Raw genomic sequence first — 25,843 nt, 5'->3', positions numbered from 1 at the left:
CTTACATTTCTATTTGCATTGTCAGCCTATGTATGCTGCATGCTCTTTGTAACCTAGCCTGGAATAAATATTTAATATTTGTGTCCCTTCTTTGAGTCCAGCACCCCATCTCTAAAAATCCATAAGGACTCACAACAAGCATTTTGACTTTTGCAACATCTGCTTCATCCAGCAACTACAGCACATGCACAATTAGGCAATTATTAGTGTTCCAACTTTAGTCCTTTATTTCTCTGTCCATTTTCCAACTCTAAACCATGTATACCTGAACGCTTATTTGATGTAATCATTTTCAGGTGTGATGTAATTACTTAATTAGGAGAGTGTGGCTTAAAGCGATTAACACCATATAATAAAGTCTGTGTAATTATTAGGCAGCTTCGTTACCTTAACAAAATGGGCCAAAAAATTGACAATGAAAATGAAAAATTGTAAAATGCCTTTCAGGCAGATACAACACTCTGGAAATTGCTAAAATGTTGAGATGTGACCACTCGACAATAGTCAGCAGGGTCACAAAAAATGCACTGAGAACAAAAAGCACAATATAACAATATAATATATAGGAAAAAAATCAAAATCATTCATGAAGCCCATGATCTTTATGTAGGACAATGCTTCACTGTTTGGCTCGTATAAATACAAGCAAACAAAACAAAAAGGTTTGGGGATCCATCCCCATATGTTGCAGGAATACAAAGTAGTAACATGAGATTGTGTCCAAAATGGGACTGAGAGAAAAGGGTAGAGATTGGGTTTTTGTAGGTAGAGGAAAGGAAGAGGCGGGTCCAAAAGGTAATAGTGCCGGAAGTTTGGTCACTAGGAGGGAGGGGTCTGGAGTGGAATGAGGAAGTTGGTTAGGACTTAGCTCATCTTGCCTTATGGTGATTTTTAGTGGAAGGAGAAGAAGCGTTAGTACACAGCGTTAACCCCTGACTCACCATTTTAAGCCCAGTTAAGCCCATTGACTGCCTCCCAAGCACACCTGTGTGACACTAGTGAGCAAAGGCGTCAAAGATGACCGAATAATGGCCTGGCCCCCTTCCTCTTCTACCTTAAGTCCTATTGAAAACTTGTGGTCCCTTCTCAAACATGAGATTTAAAGTGAGGGAAGATAATACATCAGCAACAACAGCATTTGGGAGGCTGTGGTTGCTGCTTCAGCAAGATTCAACATGAACAAATCAAATAACTGATGGACTCTGTGGATAGGAGGAAGTTATTGAAAAGATCGGTGGCTAAATTGGTCACAGAATATTTTCAATACATTAAAAATATTATTTGTTAATTGTAATGTGTCATTTTTTGTTACTTATTTGTTGTTCTTTCTGCAAAACTTAAGAGTAAACAAGTGAGCGAGTAAGAAAAGATTTGGGATATAGTTGCCTAATAATTGCACACACTTATATTTTCCCCTGAAAAGACAAAAATCACTTTTCCTTTGTTAAGCATTCAAGTATCATGTGAAATAAAATTTTAGATTGACTGAGAGCATTGTATTTGTTCAACAATAGAATTAATTCTGAGTAATACCATTTGCCTACTTGCTGTTCAAGCAGTGCATCTTCTGCAATAATTTAAGACAAAGTTATTATTCTTTCTTTCAAAATATTCAATGAATAAGTCAATTTCTGTTTAAACTATTCAAAAAGTCCTTACAACAGAATAAAATGTAAAGTTACAACTTGTAAAGTAACTTGGCAGCTTTTTAATAGAATTCTATTTACTACCAATTCTTATTTTGGCACCACATTTTTACTGTATGTCTTTTACAAGAATGATTTGAACTTTTTGGTGGATGAAACCTAAGAGCCATAAAGAGAGTGGGTCTGTAGTAGCTCATTTAAGGAAATGTACAGCTTGTGTTTTGCCAGCAAAAGTTGTTTTAAAAATTATTAGAGGTTTGTAATAATTACAGATTTTAAAGACAGCATTTAGTATATCACTTTTTTTTAATTAACTAAGAGCTAAATCATTCTAATATCCATCCACCATCCATTATCCAACCGGCTATATCCTAACTACAGAGTCACTGGGGTCTACTGGAGCCAATCCCAGCTAACAGAGGGCGCAAGGCAGGAAACAAACCCTGGGCAGGGCGCCAGCCTGCCGCAGATCATTCTAATATTCTGCAGTATATTGGAATTACTGTATATAACTTCCTCTTTTTTGACAAATTGCTTCTTGATTTTTACCTTAAATGCAGATCCTTTAACACACATTTCATTATTTAAATCAAAAATCCAAATAACACTTCTGTAGTTTAGTTACCCTCAAGCCCAAACATTTTAATTGGCTGTTTGGATTTTTTTATTTAGTTTTATCTGCGTTAGGGAAATAAAGGGATCAAAAAATTGTTAGACATTTGGAAAGTTATTATTCAAATTCAAAATTGGAATAGTGTTTTATATTTATGTATTTTCCTGAAATAAACATACCATTAAGATGTATGTGTGTTGATATTTAATGTTGACCAGGCCTGTAAAATAACACCATAAACTGGAGAGTAGGCTGGGATGTTGGGCTGAATAGTGTCTTATCATACTGTATACTTGATAGATGCCACAAGAATGACAGTCTCCCTGTTTCCTCTTATTTACATGTCAATGCTAGTAGCAATTCAAAACACAGCTTTTTCCTTACAGAAACAAGTATTGGACAAAAGCTTAAAGTCAGATAAATGGACAAATAAAGTCACAGCACTCCCCTAAGAGGTTAAGAGGTAAAGGTTAGATCATCAGCCGGTCTAGATTATGTTTATCATATATATAGAAACAAGATCAACAGAGGATTGGGGAGAGTAATAGTGTTCAAACAAGTGATTTGAGAGCATCAGGAGTGAGCTTTTTCTTTGCAATTCAATTAAGATTTTGTTATATGTTCCATTTTTCACAGAGCAAAGTACAGATGAAAACAATATTAGTTGTTCCATTTTTAATATTTACAAAATGCCTTGTTCTCAGAGGTCTATTCAGTTACATCCTGAACTTAATCCAACTTTGTGTCACGAAAAGCCATAAGCCATCCTGTGAGCATTTAGTGTCAGATGGTATCCTGTCATGTTGGCAGGCCAGCCCACCGCAGGGCAAACTCATCCCACTGCCCACATTCACTTATACCAAGCCAATCTGAAATCACCAGTTAATCTCACATGCATGCCTTTAGGAGTATGGAAGAAAGCATGTGCAGGTATGAGGAAAACATGCCAACTCCACACAAACAGTGACCATGCTGATATTCAAAGTCAGGAAACAAGATTATGTGGACAAAGATATCAAGAGAACAGAAGACAAGTTAACAGCCTATTAGAAGCTATATTTGTGAGCTTAAAATATGGTAAAGAATAATAATCATATTGATTACAATTAAGTATTTAGGGATAAAAAAAATGCATTGATTGGTTGACTTGGCAACAGTCCCAGGTATAGTGATGGTTACTTATGCCAGTCTCAGTCATTGTAGTAAAAATCTTTAGCTATCGCATGACTAATCATGTGAGCTCTGAAGAGGACATTTTAAAAAATAGGGGCAGAGAAATTAAATTAGTTGGGAAAGCATTGTATGAACTACAGTGAAATAAATAGGAGGGTTACTGTAGGTCAAGTTACCTAAAATAATATCATCTAGTTTGGCACTGTCTGGTATCTAGCTATTTCCTTTTTTTCTGTTATAAAATATACTTTTCTTTTTTTTAATGTGGATGCGTGAAAATATAGCATAACATGCATGTGACAGCCATTGGGTCTTGTAGTCAGCTGCCTGAATGAATTAAGTTGCTGTTCCTTTTTACAATATTACATGTCCTCATTTATTTTAAACAGGAGTATTTTACTGGAACAACTATGACATGCAAGGATATCTGGCTTACATGGAGACATAGTGGTATGAAATGGTTAAAAAGATGAGCAACTGCTTACCTGGTCAGATTATAGTTGTGTGCCTTTTGGGTAAAGGTGATCTTTGTATAACATTTACAAAAGGATTAATTTTGTGAAGGCAGAAAAATACAGAAAATCCTTCTGGCATGCAGACCTGGACTTGAATGAAATGTATGGAACATGTATTGTACTTTAAAATTACAGTTCTCTGTCTCAAACTGAATATTTTTTTTTTTTATTTGCTTTGCAATTGTCTAGAAGTGGCCAAAAAAAAAAAAGAAAAATAAGTAACTCCCAGTTATCAGATCTTATTACACTGGACAACAAACATTTTGCTTCCTGGATATATTTTAGTGTATCTTATTGATTTTGGCCTGCTGATCACAAAAATCTCCTTTAAATTTCCCCATCATGTGACATTTTATTTCAGTTACCTATTTTGTGATTTCCTCTCTTAAGTACACACAGTCAGTACAACTACCACTTGGACATCTGTGGTGATCTAAAATTAATGGCACTGCTGCTAGGAATGCAGCTCTGATATGCCAGGTACTGTGAGTGGGACAGCCGTGTTAAAAACAAATGGCCACTCCGTAAGCAGGGCACGTAGTTGTGGCACATAAACCAACTCAGTAAAGATATTTTGCCTTCTCTTCAAATATATTTTGTACTTATATATAAGTGATAAACAAGGCAGTTGAAGGATTTCAATATTTAAGATATTTTCATGAATAACTATCAAGATTAAGGAAGGCATTTTTCTTGGTCCACAAATCAGACAAATCCTCAATGGTAAGCATTTCAATGATCTGCTAGTCGGACTTCAGGATATTGCATGGAAGGCATTTAGGGATGTTGGTGAGAATTTTCTTAGCAATTACAAAGCACCAAACTACTTCCATCTGGTTTACAACATGCTTCAGGCATACAAAACCATGAAGTGCCAAGGTTCATTTTCTGCATTAACACTGCTTGTCTTGGTGCAGTCAGTGATGAATATTTGGAGAGAACATTGTAATGTTAGAATGGCAGCATCAAGGAGAGTGGAAGCCATCAATGATGGAGAACTGTTTTTGGACACTGTAACGAGGAGCATCAGATACTGAGATCAAACAAAAATCATCAGCAAAATATTTTTCACTCAGTTGAACTAATGTGATGTGTGAGAATCATTAAGAGTCTAAAGACACTAAATTCAATAAAAGTTTATTATGTTTCTCCAAATTCCTACATGATATGTTAATCTGAAATTAGAGTTGTGTTCAGTTTGAAGCTGTCTATTATTATAATCATTATTTCTCAGGGAGCAAAACGTTTGAATATTTTTGCCAGTGTCATAATAGAAAAATGAATAAAATGCTTACAGCTGGTATTCAAATTAAGAATATTCTCCAGAACAGTATGGTGGCACATTGGTTAGTGCTGAAGGTTCATTGGGCCAGGGCCCCCATTTCAACTAACCTACTTATTGTCTGTGTTTAATTTATATTATTACACTGTATACTATTATATTTTTAAATGTATTTCTAAATGTGTTCTTGTAACTAGTTCTTTTCAGTTTTAGACCTGCAGTACCACTGCCTAATAGAAGTTACATTGGACTATGAATATTGGATTTCAAGTAGCTTTTGTGGACTAAATACATTTACTATTAGCTATATACATGTGGGATGGGTAGCGCAGTGAGTCCTGTGTGCAAGCGTATGGCACAGTCAATGTGAAGTTCCTGGACAGAGTTTTTCCAGGGACTCCAGTTTCTTTAAACATTACAAAAACATGTTTTAGCTATTAAATTATAAGGTATAAGTGACTGTGAGTTTGTGTGTGTGTGTGTGCATTTACTGTGAGGAACAGGTATCCAAGCTGCTTTCATTTTGAAAAAATTCAGGCTTTTCACGATCCCATAATGAAAATGATTTGATGAATGGAAAAATAGTGTTCTCTCAAGGAATATCCAACACAAATTAAGACTTCCTACAATTTGAAATAATAAAGCTAGTGCAAATAAAACACAATAAAAAAAATGCAACATAAGGACTACAGTAATTGTTATTCTCATTTGGACTCTAAACTCACTGAAATAGGCCTCAAACACACTAAATGTCAGATTATTTAATATGCAACAGCAGTAGTGTGTGCGACCCTTTCTGCAGTTTGAATGTAGTAGTAGGGTGTTGTACCGTGTGCCCACCCCGCCCCCCAAACCCGTGGTCACACCTCCGCATCAGAGTGATCCCAAATAAATATACAAAAGGAAGAACAATGACAAACACATTGAACTGACTGTTGGTCCCGATTCTCAGCCATTCATCTTGGGCTAATTAAAGGTTGTATATATTTAGGCTTGAGAGGAAACTGGAGAATCAGAGGATACAAAACTACTCAGGAGTATTAAGAACATGCAAACTTCACACATAAAGTTTCCAAGGCACTATTCAAATTCTGCTTTCTGGAGCTATGAGGCTACCAGTACACTGCCCAGATTTATGTGCATGTATATTTTTACATTCATCAAATCCTGTAGCAATGGTTATTTGACTGCTAAAAAGCAAATTTGGTTTCTATTTCCATTTATGTATATCTTCCTTCTAATATTCCCAAGAACACCTTTGATGCAAGGTGCTGAAAATATTGTGACCTCCCAAGACAAGTTGTTGTGATGCTGTTTTGTAAAAATACTCTGAACCCTGGAGTGGCATGCATCTTAGATTTCAAAGTACATCAATGATCTCATGTGAAGAAACGTGAAAAGGCTGCCAAAGACCTTGATCTCATTTGTCTTTCTTCTTCACTGGAGAGATACTTTAGGTTCTGAGAGGCTTCAGTGATGCAAAGAACAAGTAAATTCTGGCAGAACTGCCATTTCTTAAACATTTTTTTCCATATTCTGTAACGTAACAAGGTTGTGTTAAAAGAAATCAAAGAAAATGTTAGATTAGGTTAGATTAGATTGAATTAACATTATTAATCCCAAATTCAGATGCAGAAATACAGCAGCAGAAATATAAAAACAAAGATACAAACTCACAAGACTAAATAATACAGCCATTCAATCAATCTCTATATAAATATAAATAAATAAATGTATATTTCAGAATGGTATTTCAAAAATGAACATATCAAGTGGCATTGATTTGCAGTGGCTTTACTATGTTTGTCCTCTATTAACCTCTGTTTGTTTAGAACAAATATATTTTCCTTTTTTAATACCAAAGCTTATTTATCTACAAAGAGAAACTGGAATTGCGAAGTTAAATTCTTGTTTAGTTTTTGGCATTCTTAGAAAGATGTTGTGATAAAGATGTGACAAAGACATCATAAAGGTTTGGGGGAGCCACCCGTATATGGTTCCACAGCTGCTAAATAGGTTTGAAATTGAACAGAGATGTTCACTGGTCTGAGACAAAACTGATTGTTTGGAGGCAAGATGGTGGCTTTAAAGTCCAGGGGCCTCATGTATAAACGGTGCGTACGCACAGAAATGTTGCGTAAGAACTTTTCCACGTTCAAACCGCGATATATAAAACCTACACTTGGCGTAAAGCCACGCACTTCGCCACAGTACCTCATGCCTTGTCGTACGCAAGTGTTTCCTGCAGAGGCATTAGCTCTCTTGGAAATGTGTTCTTTTAATATTGTGGCTTATTAAATAATTAAACAATATCATAATATACCAGAAAAGGCGATATCCCTCCCATAGTGATTACGGCGGTACAAGAATCACATGAGACAAAATATCTTTTAGCTTACATTTACTGACGTTTTACGCAGTTACAGACGGGGAGGCATATGGACAGACTTTATCCAGGTGGGAATCTGGATCAACACAGTCAGCCATTTTTTCCGTCCCTACGCTGGGAGGTTTTTCAACACACCTGGTGTCGACACAGCCTCGAAGGGTCTGGCCACTGTCCAGACCTTTTATATGGTTCTTGCTTCATCTGCTGGTCTTCTCCGTCTCCGAACAAGGGCTGAATTCCTCTCCCACAAAATACAGAAATATCATAGTGCTTACATGTCGATTCTCATTCTCCCAAGAAGGAAAGAAGGTTTGTGCTGATAGAGGACAGAAATACCCTAACCTGTGTTTAAGCTGACTATACAAGCCTCCAGTTGTCTTTGGCTATCTAATCCAATGCTTGGTCAGCAATTCTAACTGCTGAGCCCGTGTGTGCCACAGTTAACATGCACATGTGAATAAAACTCATAACAGTACTGTCCAGATACAGTGACATAAAGAAACATGTAGTATTACAGCAAGTTCTCTGCTTGGTTTTGTAGACTGGCGGCAACCAGAGTCAAAGCAGTGCTACTGTTCCTGTATGGTTACTCATTATTTTCCTGACGCGGCTTTATAAATACACTGAAACTAACCGCATATTGTTTATTAGTGTAACGCATCTGATTGTAATTAACTTGTAACAATATAATGGTCCAGGGAATAGTCATAGTATTCCAAATACCATAACTGCTTTAGCGTTGTTACTCTCACTTCTCCTTCTTCTTCTTCTTCTTCTTTCAGCTCCTCCCGTTAGGAGTTGCCACAGAGGATCATCTTTTTCCATATTACTCTCACTGGAAGACTCGGAGTATTTATATCACTGTATCTGAGTGTGAATCACAGCAGCAGCTGATTGAAAAGAGAATTATCGGTATCCAGCTTCAAGGACACGCTGTCTCAGCCACTGCAAAATGTTTTAAAGCCTTTCTTGTACGGACCTCGCGGTTCAGAAACAGTTTCATCCCAAGAACTTTAAATGCACTCAATCAATAGCACCTTGTAGAACTGTTTGTACTTATAAGTACAATCACCCCACTGTAAACTTGCACTACAGTTATAATATCGCACAACCTGAGCCACTTTATAAAGCGCGTATTTACATATGATGACGATATCATTTTTAAGGTGAAATGCAGCAAAATATGTTTATTAAATTATACAGATAAACCTTTAACTTCATTTAAATAATCTATATTCTTCACTGGGACTGGCGTTAAGGATAGAATAATTAAACATGTACTTCGAAGATATTTCAATGTTCCTTAAACGTTTTGAAGAATTGGCGCTAAACTTACAGATGACTTAACTTCTATTACAGAGCTGATTGTGTGGCGATCGGTTACTTGGGTAAAGAAAAGCACTGACTGCAGTGACGGCTACGCCAATACATATTGAATATAAAACAGAAAGAGAAAATAACAACACAGCTAAAAACGCAGCGACAAATTTCGGCAAAAGTTAAATGCTTGTGTCATGAGCACGAGGCGGCCATGCAGTGTCTGCAACGGACGAGGCCATCCACCGTGCATAAGATACTTTACTGACATTGGCGGGGAAGGAGCCACCGATTCTTCCTCTGCCCAGTGCCACCACAAGCCTAGAGCCGCCCCTGAGTACTGCTGCAATAAATTATTTCATCGAAGTGAAACACATTTAATAACGTGCTTTAACTCCTATCATCATGAAAATGATATCACATATACATCTCAGTATTTTAGTTATTCAGAGAGCTGTAATATCACGAATGTAATGGACTCTGTGTCCAGTTGGAGGAAGACAGCCGGTTTAAGAAGCAAGTAGTGATTCACACACATAGGCACATAGAAGATCAAATACAAAACAAAGCATTTAACTACTAGCTACTTTAATTACGATGGGATTTGAGAAACTGGTTAATTAAACGATTTTAAGATGAAGTTTATGATGTTCTACTTTAATGACAAAATAAATTACGTGATTAAAGTGGAAATGTTCGAGATTGAAGTTGACATTTCGTGCTTTTTCCCCACTCTGTGCCTTTTTTTTCTCTGTACCCTAATAAGCTTTCATATGACACTCAGACAGTGGGCTACAACTCGGCTTTTCACGGCGACTTTGATATGTGACTTCTTTTTATTTCCGGCACTGTGCGATTTTGTGAACGTGAGCTTTCAAGTTTCTCCAACACGCTATGTCACTCGATCAACTTCCTTTTGTTGATTATACCACGGTTTATTTGAACAAATAGTATGTTTTTCCTTTGCCTCCACTTGGTATTCGCTGAAATTCTTATATTTTCCCTGTGCTTTTCCCATTGTCTTTTCAAAGAAGGCTGAGTTTAAGGGTGATTTATATTCATTTGCATATTCAAAGAGGCGTAATTCTGGGAGGAGTTGGGGCGTTACATAAAGCGCGTGCACGAGCGTTAGTTTTCACGCTGATCGGGATTTATGTAGCGGAAGAACGTGGAAGTTGGAGTACACACAGATTCCAGCATCTGGATTTTTCTGTGCGTAAGCACATTTCGGCTTTTGTGCTTACGCCATGTTATAGTGCGAGTTCTACGCACGGCGTTATACATGAGGCCCCAGTACAGGAAGTGACATCATCATTGGGGCCGGAACCGGAAGTGATGTTATCGGAACCAGAAGTGACGGCATCACTGGAGCTGGGACTGGAAGTGATGTCATTGGGCCAGGAAGTGATGTTATCAGAGGTGCTGGAAGCTGGCAGGATTTCCTGAGAATGGTCTGCAAGGAACTGATAGAGACAGTCAGTGCACCCCGCCACCCCCTGGTTTGTTGAGGAATTACAATTATTCAGGCCCTTTACCTGCCTCCTTACTCACATGTGTGTGACAATGTACAGTATGTGTATGCTGTGGTCTTCCAAGTGCAATATAAGTTTGTAACTTTATTGCTAATTTCAGCAAAACACAACAGGCAAACAAATAAAATAATGCATTCACCAGAGATTTATGCAAAAAATAAAATAAAATTAAATAACAATATTTAGTACTGACCTCTTCCAGTGTTGCAGGTCATTCTGACCATTTGCAAAAGAAAAGTAGATTTTCAGTTAATCAAAAAACTTTCTCTACAAGTATTACAAGAACCTTATGTCAGTAATTAGCAACATTATAACAAATGTGGTTGTATGATATAGCAAACTTTGAAAAATTGACACATAACAATGAATTTCATGATATTTACAGTAGCTAAATTCATAGCTGAAAGCTCAAAGAACTGACAGTCGCCAGTTGAAGAATGGCCCTTGACATTCTCATTACCCAGTCAGAGCCTGGGGAGGCCTGGGCTTTTGGCAGAGTTTAGAATGAAAAGTGAGCCTCGTTTAGAACATTCCTTTTTTTGTGAGCTGTCTTGATTAACTTGCCTGCCACTTGCCATCAAGAGTCATGCTGTCCAAAGAAATCAACATCAAACAATTAGAAAAAAGCATTTTAAGAAAGATAAGCTCATAGGAAAGCTCTCAGTTTGTAGATGTTATTACTTGAAGTTAAGAAAGCACAGCTCTCTAGAATCTCTTAAAAGAGAAACAGTGCTTAGAAGGAGAACATCCTTTTAAAAACCTGTGATGTTTATATTCACAGTTAATATGCCACCAGTTTCAAGTAATTAAGGAAAAAGTTATATTTGGATAAGAATCACATATACTAGTGAACACGAGAATATTGATAGATTTCACTCTTTTAAGTGTCCAACTGTGGAATCCATGACACATCCAGAGATATATTACATATCTAATAAGATTACTGTTTGCATGAAGTAAGACAGTTAGTGTTCAAAAGTCAATATTTAGAGGCAATGCTGGGTACACATTCACACAACTCCTAAAAGTATGGCTATAGATGAAGTGAGTGGCAGTGCACCAAATCCTGCCTTAGAGTTATTTAAACTTTCATATAACTGCCAGGCTTATATGGTTATATGTTTTCTTTTCTAGCTTAAGTTAATGTACTGTCTGTTTTTCATAGTTAACTGGACTTTTTTTTGTGATGTTACAGACTTGGAGTGCATTTACCAATCAATTCATTAATGTTATCACTGCAGGCCTACTGACATGTGCTGATGGATATAGACATTCTGCCAAGTGGTCTTAGGACAGAAGATTTTGTAAATAGCATGCAACATGTTTCTTTGTGTAAAATTAAAATAGCTGAAACATGCTGGTGATTATAACACATTCTTTTTACTGCTAAAAACTAACTAAATATTATCAAGTGTATTTCAGATTCTTATTGACAATAACAGTAATTAAAGGAAGAGATTTTTAATGAATGTTTGGAATTATACAGAGAGCAGTGTTTAATGAATCTTACTTCAGCCTGACACCACTATTGAATTCAAAATAGGAGACTGATAAGAAGATACTGCAGAGATTCAGTAGTAACAAATAAAAGCAAGTACACAAAACTAGAAAAAATGGTTGGTCCTCATATTAGACTCCTCAGCACGATTATTTCATTGTCATGCACAGCCTGTTCCAACAATTAATTTAAGAGAACTGGGTGGCCGTCCGGCATACCTTGCAAGAGCAATAAAGTACAGTTTGATTGTTAGGTATGGCCAGAAGTACAGAGGTCGGCTAAGCAACATTTTTTTACTTTAGGAGCAAAGGCTCAACATTTCTTAAACCATCTCAATTATAATGCCTTCCTTAGAATGAAGAATATTAAACTCATGAAGCTAGTGAAAACCACAGATAGGACTGTAATAGTACTAAAGTTGAAGCACTGGCTTATGTTCCTTTGAATGAACATTACATTTCTTAATTATATTAATTATATATTATCAGAGTAATTCATTTTATTTCATGTTGTTTCAACTAGGTCATTTATGGCTTTCTGTACATATACAGAACTTTATGAGCTGCATGGTATAATGGCATTATTCTTATCCTGCTAGGGGCAGCAAAGTATGTGAGACATACAATTTTTAAAACTAGTAATCATCCGGTTAATCTATGTGCATGGAAGCTTAATTTTCATTCATTAATTTAATCCTTTTTGACTTGATTTTCTTACAACCCAAAGGCCTATACAAAACCGTTTTTACAGATTTTGTTTTTCTTCTGTGCACAAAATGCTCACAAAGTACCTCTAGTTAAATTTCAGGTACTGCCTAGTGCCTTTTTCTTTTTGATGAATATGTCACCTGCAAAAAATGAATATCATTTCATTTTGTTACTGTTCAGAAAAGTAGACACACAGTAGGAGAAAGTAGCCTTATTTGTATCAAGTATGAGTTGGTGCTCAAAATGAGTAAAAGCAACAGTGAAAAGGTAACATACTTCAGAAACACTAGAAATAGAAGAGAAAAGATCTTCAGCATATCATCCGAAGGCAACAGAAGAACATGAGAAGGACAAACCTGCAATAAAATTCATTTTAAAGATTGAACAATGAGTCAGAAGAGGAAAGTAAACAGCTCTTGAATGAAGATTCTACTCAGTGCTTACAAGGATAGTTGATTTAGATAAAGTTTCTAATGGCACAGCTTTACTGCTTTTTGTGAAGGTATACTTATTCTAACTAAACATTAAAGTCTATCATAACGAAAAACCCTGGGTCAAAAATCTATTATTAATTTACTATTAAGTGAGAACTCCACAGTAAACACTTCTTTTGGTCTTCATAACAATTACAAAGCATCGGTTTATTCATATTTGCAGTGTAAACTAACAAAACTTCACTTTAGAGTGGTCTGAGGTGGCTAAGCGGAGACACGTTTCTCTTGACATTGCATATTTAGTATAAGACCTGCGAATCCTTCATATTAACAAGTCATGTTACATGTTACTCAGAAATGAATAACCTGTCTACTGATGTCTTATAACAACAACAACATTTATTTATATAGTACATTTTCATACAAGAAAAAATGTAGCTCAAAGTGCTTTACAAAATGAAGAATAGAAAAATAGAAGACACAATAAAAAATAAAAGTAAGTCAACATTAATTAAAATAGAATAAGTAAGGTCCGATGGCCAGGGTGGACAGAAAAAACAAAAAAAAAAGTCCAGACGGCTGGAGAAAAAAAATAAAATCTGCAGGGATTCCAGACCAAGAGACCACCCAGTCCCAAAAGAAGCCTTTGACATGGTCTTGTTACATAATAGTAAATGACTAATATATGTATTTAGTATGCAGTACCTAAAGTAAAGTGTTACCAATACTTAAATATTAAGTATTAATATTAATAGTTAAATTTAACTATAATAATCAAATTAAATATAAATTGTCCACACATAAGTCAGACTCTGCCTGGTCAGGCATTAAAACTTTGGATGGCCAGTATCTGTCAAATAATAACAGGATTCCTAGTTCTAACACCATCTTTGGTTTAGCTAGTGAGGATGATCAATTCCTCTTAAGATTTTACAAATTTAGCAGTGGCTCTGACATCACTGATAATGAAATCATTTTAAAACTTTATAAAGGGGAAACTGATAGAAAAAATTGGGATTTTATTATATCCACTGCAGAAAATATTGGGATTTTATTATATCCATTGCAGGTTGCTTGCCAAATTATTAGAGGAACAATGGGTGCAATTGTTACTTTGCTTCGTCTGTTGTATAAGCACTTGGAGACTCCTGTTTGTAGACTTCTCATTAGTGTTTAATACCATTCAGTCCCTTCTATCATGCAGACAGGTTTATTAAAGGTTTTTTGCTTGGTAAATGGTTGTCTATCTGACATGCAGTGTTTATCAATGTGGTCCCCTCAGGGTGTATTCTTTCATATTTTTTGTATGGTCTATTCACTAAAGAATGTATTGGTAAATTTGAAAATAGATTAATCTTAAAGTTTGCTGATGGTTAAATGATTTTAGGCCTACTTAATGAGAACTCAATAAGTCACGGCCTGGAGGTAGATGACTTTGTTAACTTTTGTGGTCTGTAACAAAAACTAAAGAACTAATAATGTGTTTGAAAAGAAACAGCATTCGCCTACAAGAAATAAGCATCTAAGGCCAGGTGTAGAGTATGCTGAAAGTTTTAAATATCTTGGGATGAACATAAACTCAAAACTAACTTTTAATTGAAACACAGAGGGTAACAGTAAGTTCAGAGTCTCAGGAAAGACTTTTTTAGCTTGAGTTTTAAAATTATGCCAGTTTTCTTTATAAATCTTCTGCTGGCTTGGTTTGGAAGTTATAAAACTAGCAACAAAATTAGGATTAATCAAATTGTAGAATGGAACAGTATAATAGCAAGGTCCCAAACTTAAAAGTGACAAATAAATTTAATAGGCAAGTATTGTAAAGATCAGAGTGTATCCTATCATTCAGAACTCACCCTCTCCATTCACATTCCATTGTTTCCATCAGGTTATAAATTCAAGATTGTGAAGGTATAATGCAACTCCTTCATTTAGGGATGGAACATTTGACAAGGACACTTCAAATTTCATAGCACTTTAATCAACACCATATAAACACAATGAGTTTGTCAAAACAGTAATCTGTTTTAAATAAAGAGGGTTAGTGTCAGGAAGGGCATCTGGCTGTTGAACTTTAGCCAAAACCTTAATGATGGAATCACTCCAATCAGCTTTAGAAAATGCTAGGGCATATCCCATAGTCAACATGCAGGGTTCACACCTGACCCCTGTGGAAAGGGAGCGAGTGCTACTAGGCAAAGGGTGGGCCTGGCAAAAGAAGTTAGTCCAGTAGAAACAGAATAAGATTGGGGAGGGGAAAGAAAAGGATTCTTTACTGGTAAGAGTGGGAACTACGAATGATGGGACAAAGACTTGGAAAAGAAGAGAGGTGGCAGATTTGATGGAAAGGAGGAAAGTGGTAGTATTATGTGTGCAGGAAGTGAGTTGGAAGGAGAATAAGGCAAAGATATTTGGGAGGAGGCATTGCATTTTTGTATAGTGAAGCAAATGTACAAGGGTGAAATGGTGTAGCTATAGTAGTATCCAAAGAACTAAAAGATAGTCTTGTCAGTGTGAATAGAAGGAGTGAAAGGGTGATGAGTGTCAAACTGGGCCTTGGTGAGACTATAGTTAATGTCATTTGTGCATATGATCCTCAAGTGTTCTGTGAGGAGGTTTAGAAGGATGTTTTCTAGGCACAAATGGATAAAGATCTTAGAAAGGTACGAGAGAGATGATAGATTTTGGACATGGAGGTTGGGGTGTAGGGGAAAGCGTAGTATATTTTACCATGGCATCTGATTTGGCAATAGTTAACAAAATGATTAAAAAGAAATTATATAAGCTTGCAAATTACAGTAGTGGAGGAAGGGAAAGCCAAATAGACTTTCCAATATGCAGAAGTTCTTATTTGAAAGACATAAAGAATTGTATGGTCATAAATAGGGAAGTGTGACAGGGCAGCATAAAGTGGTGGATATAAAGAATTAAATGAGAGCAGGCAACATCAAGGATAAAATGGTCCAGTTTAAAATAGAAGTGGCTTATAAGCAGGTTTAGGGAGAAAGTTTTAAATGAAGTGCAGTCATTTGAGATTATGGAGGAATGATGGAAGAAGAATAGCAAAGTTGTATTAAGAGCAGGTGAAGAGGTGTTGGATAGGACAGCAGGAAGAAGCCTACCTGGGGATAAAGAGACATGGTGGTGGAAGAGGGATTTGCAGGATATATTATAGACTAAAAAGCAGTCAAGGAAGATATGGTACCAATCAGGGAGGGAGGAATATAGAAAAATATATAGGCAGAGAAACAAGGGGGCAATGATGGCAGTGGCAAGAGCTAAAGCAGAAGCTTTGGTAGCGGTGTATGAAAAACTTGAGACAAAAGAGGGAGAGAGAATGATTTTTTAGAAAATAGCAAAGGCTTGGAACAAGGCTGGAAACGATTTTAGTCAGATAAAGCAGATGAAATAGATGGAAGAGGTACTGTGAAAAGTTGTTGAATGAAGAAAATCCGAGGCACTGAAAAGAAATTGGAAAGGCAAAGGGACCAGATGAAATACCAGCAGACGCGTGGAAGAGTTTAGGAGAAGAGAAAGTAGATGTTTGTGGGATCTAATGCAGAAGATCTGTGAAGAGGTGAGAATATTAGAGGAGTGGAGGAACAGTGTGATTTATAAGGAGAAGAGCGACATTCAGGATTCCATAAACTATAAAGGGATTAAGCTAATGTCACCACGCAATGAAAATTTGGGAAAGGGTTATAGAAAGAACGCTGAGGGAAAAGACCACCATAGGGAGGGAGCAGTTCTGTTTATTGCCAGGGAGATGAACAACTGCTGCAGACTTTGTATTGAGACAGCTCAAAAAGGAGCATAGAGAAAAATAGAAAAAATTGCCTATGGTGTTTATTGATTTGGAGAAGGCGCATCATAAAGTGCCACAACAACAGGTCTGGAGGTGCTTGAGAAAGAAAGGAGTACCCACAAAGTATAAGATGATTGTCTAGGATATGTATGAGGCAGTGGTGTAATGTTAGGGTAACAGACAAGAGTAGGTCTGCACTAGGATCTTCTTTAAGTCCTTACCTCTTTGATCTGTTTTTGGATGTGTTGAGTCATCTGATAAAAGACCAGTCCTCCAGTGCATGATTTTTGCTGATGACATTGTGTTTTGTAGAATGAGGAAATAGGAAGCAGAGATGAAGTTGGAATAATAGAGAAGGGTTTAGGAAGATAGTGGATTGAAAATTAAGAGGAAGACAGAATTACTGTATGAGTTTTAATGATGATCAAGATTCAGAAATTAACCTGCAGGTAGAACTATTGAAAAGAGTTGATAAATTAAAATATCTAGGATCAGTGGTAGTTCAAGATGGAAAATTAGATGCAGAGATAACCCATAGAAAATGGTGTGGGTGAAACAACTGGAAGAAAATATCAGTAGCATTGTGTGATCATAAAATTAAGGCAAAGGTTAAAGGTAAAGTTTTTAAGACAGTGGAAAGACCAGCAAAGATATATGGAGCTGAGACATGGGCAGTAAAGGGCAGTAAGGGGAGCACAGAAGAAGGAGTTATATGTGTCAGAAATGAGAATGTTGGGATGGATGTGTGTAATTATATAAAAGGACAGAATAAGAAGTGAGACACTCAGAATTACAATAAAAGTGGAAAAGATATCTAAGAAAGTGCAGGAAAGTAGACTGAAGTGGTATGGACATGTAATGAGGATTATTGGGCAAAAGAGTGATGAAATTGGAAATACAGGAGAAGAGAAAGTGAGGGAGGTTAAAACAGAGGTGGATGGATAAAGTAAAAGAAGATCAGGAGGAAAAGGGTCTGACTGGGGGAGGAGGTGCAACACCAAGCTCTATAGAGAAGGTTGATCAAGCACATCAACCCCACATACAGTAGAAGTGAGAAAAGATGATGAGAAAGAAGAACTGTGTCAAAACAGCATACTAAAGTTTCATTAACATTTTACTGATGACAAACATTATTGGAACAATGGGAGTGCTCTGACTGGCTTGAAGTTTACGCTTTTCTACGTGCCGTTTAAGGAGATGTGAAATTACTGGTCAAATTTTATATACAGAGTCAATATTGAATTCAGTTATAGTCCAGAATTAGAAAAAAGAAATCAATAGTTATGGAACCTTTGAACCTGTTATCAGACAATGGTAAATACTATTAATCTGTAGTGGGATTTATAATGTGTTTTTAAATACTGTAGTCTACTCTAGGCACATTCCCTAACCCCCCTTAGACACTGTCTCTTTCCCATTGCTCTGTTCCGCAAGAACTATACATTCCTAAACCCCATTTTGATTCTCTTTGATCCTTAGTACTAATAGCCCAAAATTTTGCTGGAAAAATATTGCTTATATTGCCTCACAGCAAAAATCTCTTCACATTAAAAAGTGTGTCACTTAATTATGAATCTGTGGTGGCTTATAATGTGCAGCATTCATAATGCTTGCTGTTATTGCAACATATTTTGTCTTTAGAACAACACAATTATTTTTTTAATTTAAGAAACTTGTTTTCATACTAAAATGCAGCATTTTAATAACAATGTGATTATCATAAGATCAAAATGAGCATACAGAGTGTCCTTAGGCCTTTGGTGCTTCTGTCAGAATTAACTTATGCAATCAACAAGGGTTTAAAGTATAAACCTCAAAAAGTCCTGATATTTTTCTGGAACAATCTTGAAGAAGCCTCAAAAGTTTCATGGGGCTTTGTCTGCCCATCATTACCTCCATCAAAATTGCTATTAATCTTCTTCTTCTGCTGCTTCCTCTTTCTAATGGCTTTTGGCACATTGTTAATATTCTAAATAAGATTTACTTTAGTAAACATCATCAGGGTTAACTTAGGGGCCCAGTTCTTTATCATTCTTGACAATTGCTGGTTAAGTTTAAATACTTCAAAAATGAAACCAGCACTAGATATGATTTGATATTAATTATTATTGTTGGTCTCTGTAAAAACTCTGATGACAACCCAAGTTTTCCTCATGGGACAGCAAGTTTGAATTGAATTGACTATTAACATTCTAAAAAATGCTGTTCTTAATTAGTGATAGACTGAAAACATGTTTCAGGCTAATGAATATATTTTTAGGAACTGATAATGCTACCTGCTGAAAAGATACATAATGGAAAACAGAAATAAGCAGCTGGCAAGGATAATAATGGACACACTGTTTCCTTTCCCAGTATCACAGCCTTCAGCTGATATCACCTTAAGATAGTTAATGGTAAGGTGTTTAGAACTGGCCAGTTAACTGGCTTGACATGCTTCCAAAAACACACCATACTATGAAGTGGTGAGTGGTGTTCAGTATCTCCAGACTAAACTTCATTAAAGTTTGCATCAATAGCAAGTGAAAAGCAAAACAGTCCAAAGTTTACTACTTTAGGTGTTAATTTTTACAGAGCATGTCTGGTCACTCAAGCATATTTAGATGAATTCTGTTACATTCCCCGCCTTAAGAGCTAAAAACAAAATTAATTTTTGTTTTTAATTTATATCGTCTCACTTCACTTGTTCATTCATCTGTTTACCTGAAATTCTCAAACACATACTGCAAATCAACAACTATAATTACTACCATCTTTAATTTAATTTTAATCAATTATTCATTATATTTTATATACATTATTCAATAACCAGATCAGGCTAATTTTGCAAGACTGTAAATATGTAATAATCCCTCATATATATTTTTGTTTCTTCAACAAATATAAAGTTTCAAGAAACTCCGTCATCTTATGTAAGTCTTCCCATCACTTGACAGGTCTTGACAAAAAAATGGTGCAGTTGGATAGAACTTTATTTGTCCCCAGGGGGAAGTTTGGCTTTTTACAAAAGCTTGATAGATAGATAGATAGATAGATAGATAGATAGATAGATAGATAGATAGATAGATAGATAGATAGATAGATAGATAGATAGATAGATAGATAGATAGATAGATAGATATGAAAGGCACTATATGACAAGAGACACACACACTATTATCTGAATGGCTAAAATAGAAAAAAAAGGAAACTTCTCACTTGGCAGTCATAGTCACAGTGAGGCATTATTGAGGCATTATTTCTTGACACACTTCTGCTGAGTGATTTGTTCACTGAAAGTCCTCAGTGTTAGTGTATCAGAGAGAGGAGGTGCAGTATTGTTCATAATGGCACTTAGTTTTGTTTTAATTCAGTCCACTACGACTTCCAAGGGATCCAGAGTGAGTCCCATAACAGAGCCTGCCTTTTCAATAACAGAGGTTTGTTTATTTGGTGAGCCCCTCTCTCTCTTGAGGTGTTGTTACCAGCCCAGCACACCACAGCATAAAAACTCAAAGTGGCCATCACAGAGTTGTGCAATATGTGAATAATGTCACTATTCACATTAAAGGAACACAGTCTCCTAAAAAAAATAGAGTCCCCACTGCCCTTTCTGTCTTTTTGTTTTAAGAGAAGCAATTTTTATTTGAAAGCCTCCACATTTTTAAAGAAATGCTTTAATCACCATGATTAATACTGCTTCTCCATAGCACCAGAGATATGGGTTCACTTTCTGCTCCAGTTGTTCCCTGTGTAGAGTGTACATATTCTACCCATGTCCACATTGGCTTTGTGTGGCTGCAGTGATTATGAATTTAACTCCAAATAACATTACATTGATCCAATATGGGTGACTGTGCCTGGTTATATAGTGATGAATTGTTCAAGCCTGGATCCTACTTTATGCCCAATGCTATCTGGACGGGTCCCAGCTTCCAATTAACTAGCCATGAACTTAACGATCACATGTTCACATGAACTTATGTTTAAAGCCATCCAAGTGCCATGTTCAAACACAGACTGACTTCTAATTCCATACTTACTCACATTTACTTGCACCTTTATCCACGGCAGCTTCAAACATTTGAAACATATAGCTGGCTCCATTTCTTTTGTTTTTTCCATTTTATCCTCAGGCAGGTGACATGCCTTGCCCATGCTCACATAGCGTCAGTAGCGGATGCCATATCCACTATATATTATTTGTCTCAAACAGTGATTTGATTAATGCTTCTAATTTATTCTTTAGGAGAATTTATGATGCATATAATTATTAGTTCTTTTATATTGTTATTTGTGGACCTTCATGTTAAATGTTTTTTTAATTAGTTATGGCATGCAAAATAGTTATCAACAGTTATCTATCTTGCATATTTTAAAAGGAATCATAAATATCAGACTATTTACGTGTGTATGCTTAGCCTTTGTCGCTATTTATACTGTAGAAGAGGCATACATAAAATGTTTTTTATATATTGTATGTCTAATTTTTTATTATTTTTAAATAGTTAAGCTTCTTTTTGGTTTCATTGTTTGTCAAGTTTGAATTGTGTATAAAGCAAAACATTAGATTTGTACTTAACATGTGACAAAATTGTTTTCTTTCTCTGATCTTTTCTAGGTTACATACAGGGCACAGCAAGGAATGAGCAAGCATGCAATATCCAAGATGGTTGCTGTGTGGGTGCTAGCTTTCCTTTTGTACGGCCCTGCTATAATTTTTTGGGAATTTATTATTGGAAAAAGCAATGTTCCAGGGGAAGAGTGCTATGCTGAATTCTATTACACCTGGTACTTCCTGCTGTGTGCATCCACTTTTGAGTTTTTTGCACCTTTCATCAGTGTGGCCTATTTCAATCTGAGCATCTATCTAAACATCCGAAAGAGAAACAAAAGTAGGCTGAACTCTATGAGAGATGGAAACAGCCAATTGCCAAGCTGTCAGGCTGAAGATCAGATGGGCTCAGTATTCTTTGTGAAAACAAGCAGGTCCTTTCAGAGCGAAGCACTGAGCGATGTGGTAGCAGAGCAAGAAACATCTCCATCCTCCACCTGCCAAAGCAACACATCTTTCATATTCAAGAAGAAGAAGAAAAAAAAGAAGAAAAAGAGGTCAGGCACATTGCGTTGCATAAATGTCCACCCATCAGCCACAGATGGAAGACTTGACACTCTGTCTCAGAAGATAGCCCAGCATTCCAGATTATCTAGAGATAAAAAGGTGGCAAAGTCTCTAGCTATTATAGTATGCATTTTTGGCATTTGTTGGGCACCTTACACACTTCTGATGATTATAAGGGCTGCTTGCAGTGGACGTTGTGTTCAGTACCACTGGTATGAGATAACTTTTTGGCTGCTTTGGTTGAATTCTGCAATCAACCCTTTTCTTTATCCTCTTTGCCACAGCAGCTTCAGAAGAGCTTTTGCAAAGATTTTGTGTCCAAAGCGGCAGACAATACGGCCTCAGATAGAGCCACAGTCTTGCCAATAGAACTGGGAAATGTGGAGACACCTTTGTATTTGAATCTAATAACTAAACAGAAACTTTTTTGGTATTCCAATCTAGGAAGTAATGCTGTTTTCAGACTTCAGCTAAACTTTTTAACAAAAATGGCCCATTATATATAGGGATGTGTACAAAAACAGAACTTATCTCAGTGTAAATAGTGCTTATTTTAATGTTACAAAATGCTGGCTATTATATTTAAATGATTGTACATTATTCTACTCAACAATAATGACGTGTGTGTAAAATACTGTGTATGGAATGTACTTCTATGTTTCTTGTGAAAATTAAGCAGCTTTGCATCTTCATAAACATTTTTATTTTTCAGATTTCCCATATGAATAGCATTGTTAATTTTTTTACCCAGTGTGCCAACTGTGGTACCCAAAAAGAATAGCATTCAGATTGTCTCACTGTATAGTATAGGAAATGACCATTCATGTAAAATGACAACCTACTTTTAGTTCTACATCAAAAGACATATACTGTGACATACTGTAAATCTAATAAAGACATTTAATGTAGGGAGAGCTCTTTTTGCAGTACTCTGGACTTCGAAAAATGGATAAATGGATAGATACATGTTCTTAAAAGTGTAAACATTTACTTCTTAATATCTAAAAAAAAGTCTAATGCACAAAAGATACTTTAGGGGAGTTGACATGTTAATCTTTTATTAACACCTTGAGCCAGATTAGTAATTTGAATTGCTTATTTAAATTTTAAATAATCATATTTTATATATTAACATGAGGGTCTTTATGAATTAAAATCTCCAAAGACATGTTTTAGATTGTTGTTCTGTCTATACATTGCATTTTGTAGAAAAATTACTAATGGTTAATGAAACTCTGTAAGTATCCCTGATTACTGGAAACAAAATAATTTGTTTAAATGAAATCTGGAATTCGGTTATGATTGAATTAAGTATATTTGTTCATTGTTAAAAAACCTAGAAGTGTTTTTCTGTCTGGAAATAACTTTTTTATTATTTAAATATATCTATAAACATAGCACTCTAATGAACCATTAAAAACATAAATTTAGAGTAAGGAGGATAAATGATATATGTATCCACTGCAAACAAGTATTGCCTTGACATTAGTCTGTTTCTGTATGTTATCCTAAATCACATCACACATTTATCCACCTTAATAAAAGGACAAGTGACTGTGTGTCTGTCTGTGTGTCAGTCCAGTTGCTCTGTCTCTGCTATGCAACAGCCAGATGGACACACTGCACTGCAAACATTAACAGCGATATCTGTGTTGATTACTTACATTTCAGCCCGTCTTAGACGAGTAGCACACCTAGTTTAATAAATAAGCAAACTGCTCTCATCCAAATTCATATGTGCAAGAAAGTAATTAACTTCCTTAGCGTTAGACCCAAACGTCACTTGGGCAACTGTACAAATGTGTCTTATGTAAGCATTAGGTCTGAGTGTTACACAAGCAATGGTGTAGATGTGTCTTCTCCTAGCCTCAGAATGGCATCTTGTAAGAAACCTTTTCAGCAGCCCAGATGGTGATAGGTGATGGTGACAGTGATAGGAGCATTGATTTTGCGGAGCTGCTCAACAGCAGTAATCTCTTTCCTCTTAGTCTTCTTCGCCTTTCAGCTGCTCCTGTCAGGGTTCACCGCAGTTGATCATCTTTTTCGATATTTTCCTGTCCTCTGCATCTTGCTCAATCACGCCCGCCATCTACATGTCCTCGCTCTTCATATCCATAAACCTCCTCTTAGGCCTTCCACTTTTCCTCTTGACTGGCAGCTCCATCCTTAACATCCTTCTTCCAGTATACCCAGCATCTCTCCTCTGCACATGTCCAAATCAATATAATCTTGCCTTTCTAACTTTGTCTCCCAACTGTCCAACCTCAGCTGCCCCTCTAATGTGCTTGTTCCTAATCCTATCCATCCTAATCACACCCAATGCAAATCTTAGTATCTTTAACTCTGCTACCTCCAGCTCTGTCTCCTGCTTTCTGGTCAGTGCCACTGTCTCCAACCTTTATAACAATGTCCTGTAGACCTTCCCTTCCACTCTTGCTGATACACGTCTGTCACAAATTACTCCTGACACTCTTCAGCCTGCACTCTTTTTTCACCTCTCTTCCACTATCCCCATTACTGAGTACTGCTGATCCCAAGTATTTAAACTCATCCACCTTCGCCAATTCTATTCCCTAAACCCTCATCATTCCTCTGACTTCCCTCTCATTCACACACATGTATTCTGTCTTGTTCCTGCTGACCTTCATTCCTCTCCTCTCCAGAGCATATCTCCACCTCTCCAGAGTCTCCTCAACCTGCTCCCTTCTATTACTACAGATCACAATGTCATCAGCAAACATCATAGTCCATAAAGTGAATCTGTCTTCAGTCACTAAAATTCATACAGACAGTGAAACTGAAAGTGATTCTGATGATGCTTGTGTTTGGGTTTCTGTTGACTCTTCTTCAAATAACAACAAAATTTATTTATATAGTATATTTTCATACAAATGGTGTAGCTCATGTGCTTTACATGATGAAGAAAGAGTAAAAAAGACAAAATAAATAAGAATTAAAATAAGGGAACACTAATTAACATAGAATAAAAGTAAGGTCTGATGGCCAGGGAGGATAGAAAAAACAAAAAAAAACTTGACGCCTGGAGAAAAAAATAAAATCTGCAGGGGTTCCAGGCCACGAGACCGCCCAGCCCCCTCTAGACATTCTACCTAACATAAATTACCTCAATCAGTCCTTATTGTATTCAGGGTTCTCATGGAAGAATTTGATGTTGACGTTCATGTCGACTCCTGGCCTTTAATCCATTAGTGTAGGGACATTACGGTGCTTTGATTAGGTGGTGGTGGCGCAGATTGGCAGCACAGAAAACCAGAAAAAGAACAGAAGAAAAAATAGTAGGGGTTAGTACGGATTTTGAAGCCATCATGAATAATAATGATAATTAATTGAATATACAGAGCATCAGGATTAAACTAAGATGAAGCTTTGAGAAAGCCATGTTAAAGTAATGTGTTTTCAGCAGTTTTTTGAAGTGCTCCACTCTATTAGCCTGGCAAATTTCTATTGGTAAACTATTCCAGATTTTAGGTGCATAACAACAGAAGGCTGCCTCACCACTTCTTTTAAGTTTAGCTCTTGGAATTCTAAGCAGACACTCATTTGAACATCTAAGGTGATAATTTGGAGTGTAAGGTGTAAACAATTCCAAAATATAAGATGGAGGAAGATTATTTAAGGATTTGTAAACTATAAGCAGTATTTTAAAGTCAATTCTAAATGACACAGGTAAACAATGTAGTGACCTCAAAACTGGAGAAAAAAAAACAGCACCACCTTGTTTGTGGTGCAGCCAGGAATAAAAGTGAAAGTTCATAGTCAAGATCTACTACTTACTTGAATTTATTTCTTGATGATGATGTGATGAAAAGAATT

General features: G+C 36.3%; 1 protein-coding gene across 1 annotated transcript in view; it reads left to right on the top strand.

Annotated features, from left to right (window-relative positions):
- Positions 1–22,722, top strand: part of LOC120530308 (histamine H3 receptor) — a 196,242-nt gene extending 173,520 nt beyond the window's left edge. The window contains exon 3 of the mRNA XM_039754704.1: positions 21,509–22,722. Within this exon, the coding sequence (XP_039610638.1) occupies positions 21,509–22,378 (870 nt within the window). The 3' untranslated portion in view covers positions 22,379–22,722. The remainder of the gene's footprint in view (positions 1–21,508) is intronic.
- The last annotated feature ends 3,121 nt before the right edge of the window (positions 22,723–25,843 follow it).

The sequence above is a fragment of the Polypterus senegalus genome, chromosome 5 (genome assembly GCF_016835505.1).
Source record: "Polypterus senegalus isolate Bchr_013 chromosome 5, ASM1683550v1, whole genome shotgun sequence".
NCBI classification, from domain to species: Eukaryota; Metazoa; Chordata; class Cladistia; order Polypteriformes; family Polypteridae; genus Polypterus; species Polypterus senegalus.
The sequence above is the reverse complement of the archived record's forward strand: the minus strand, read 5'-3'. Positions and strand labels throughout refer to the sequence as shown.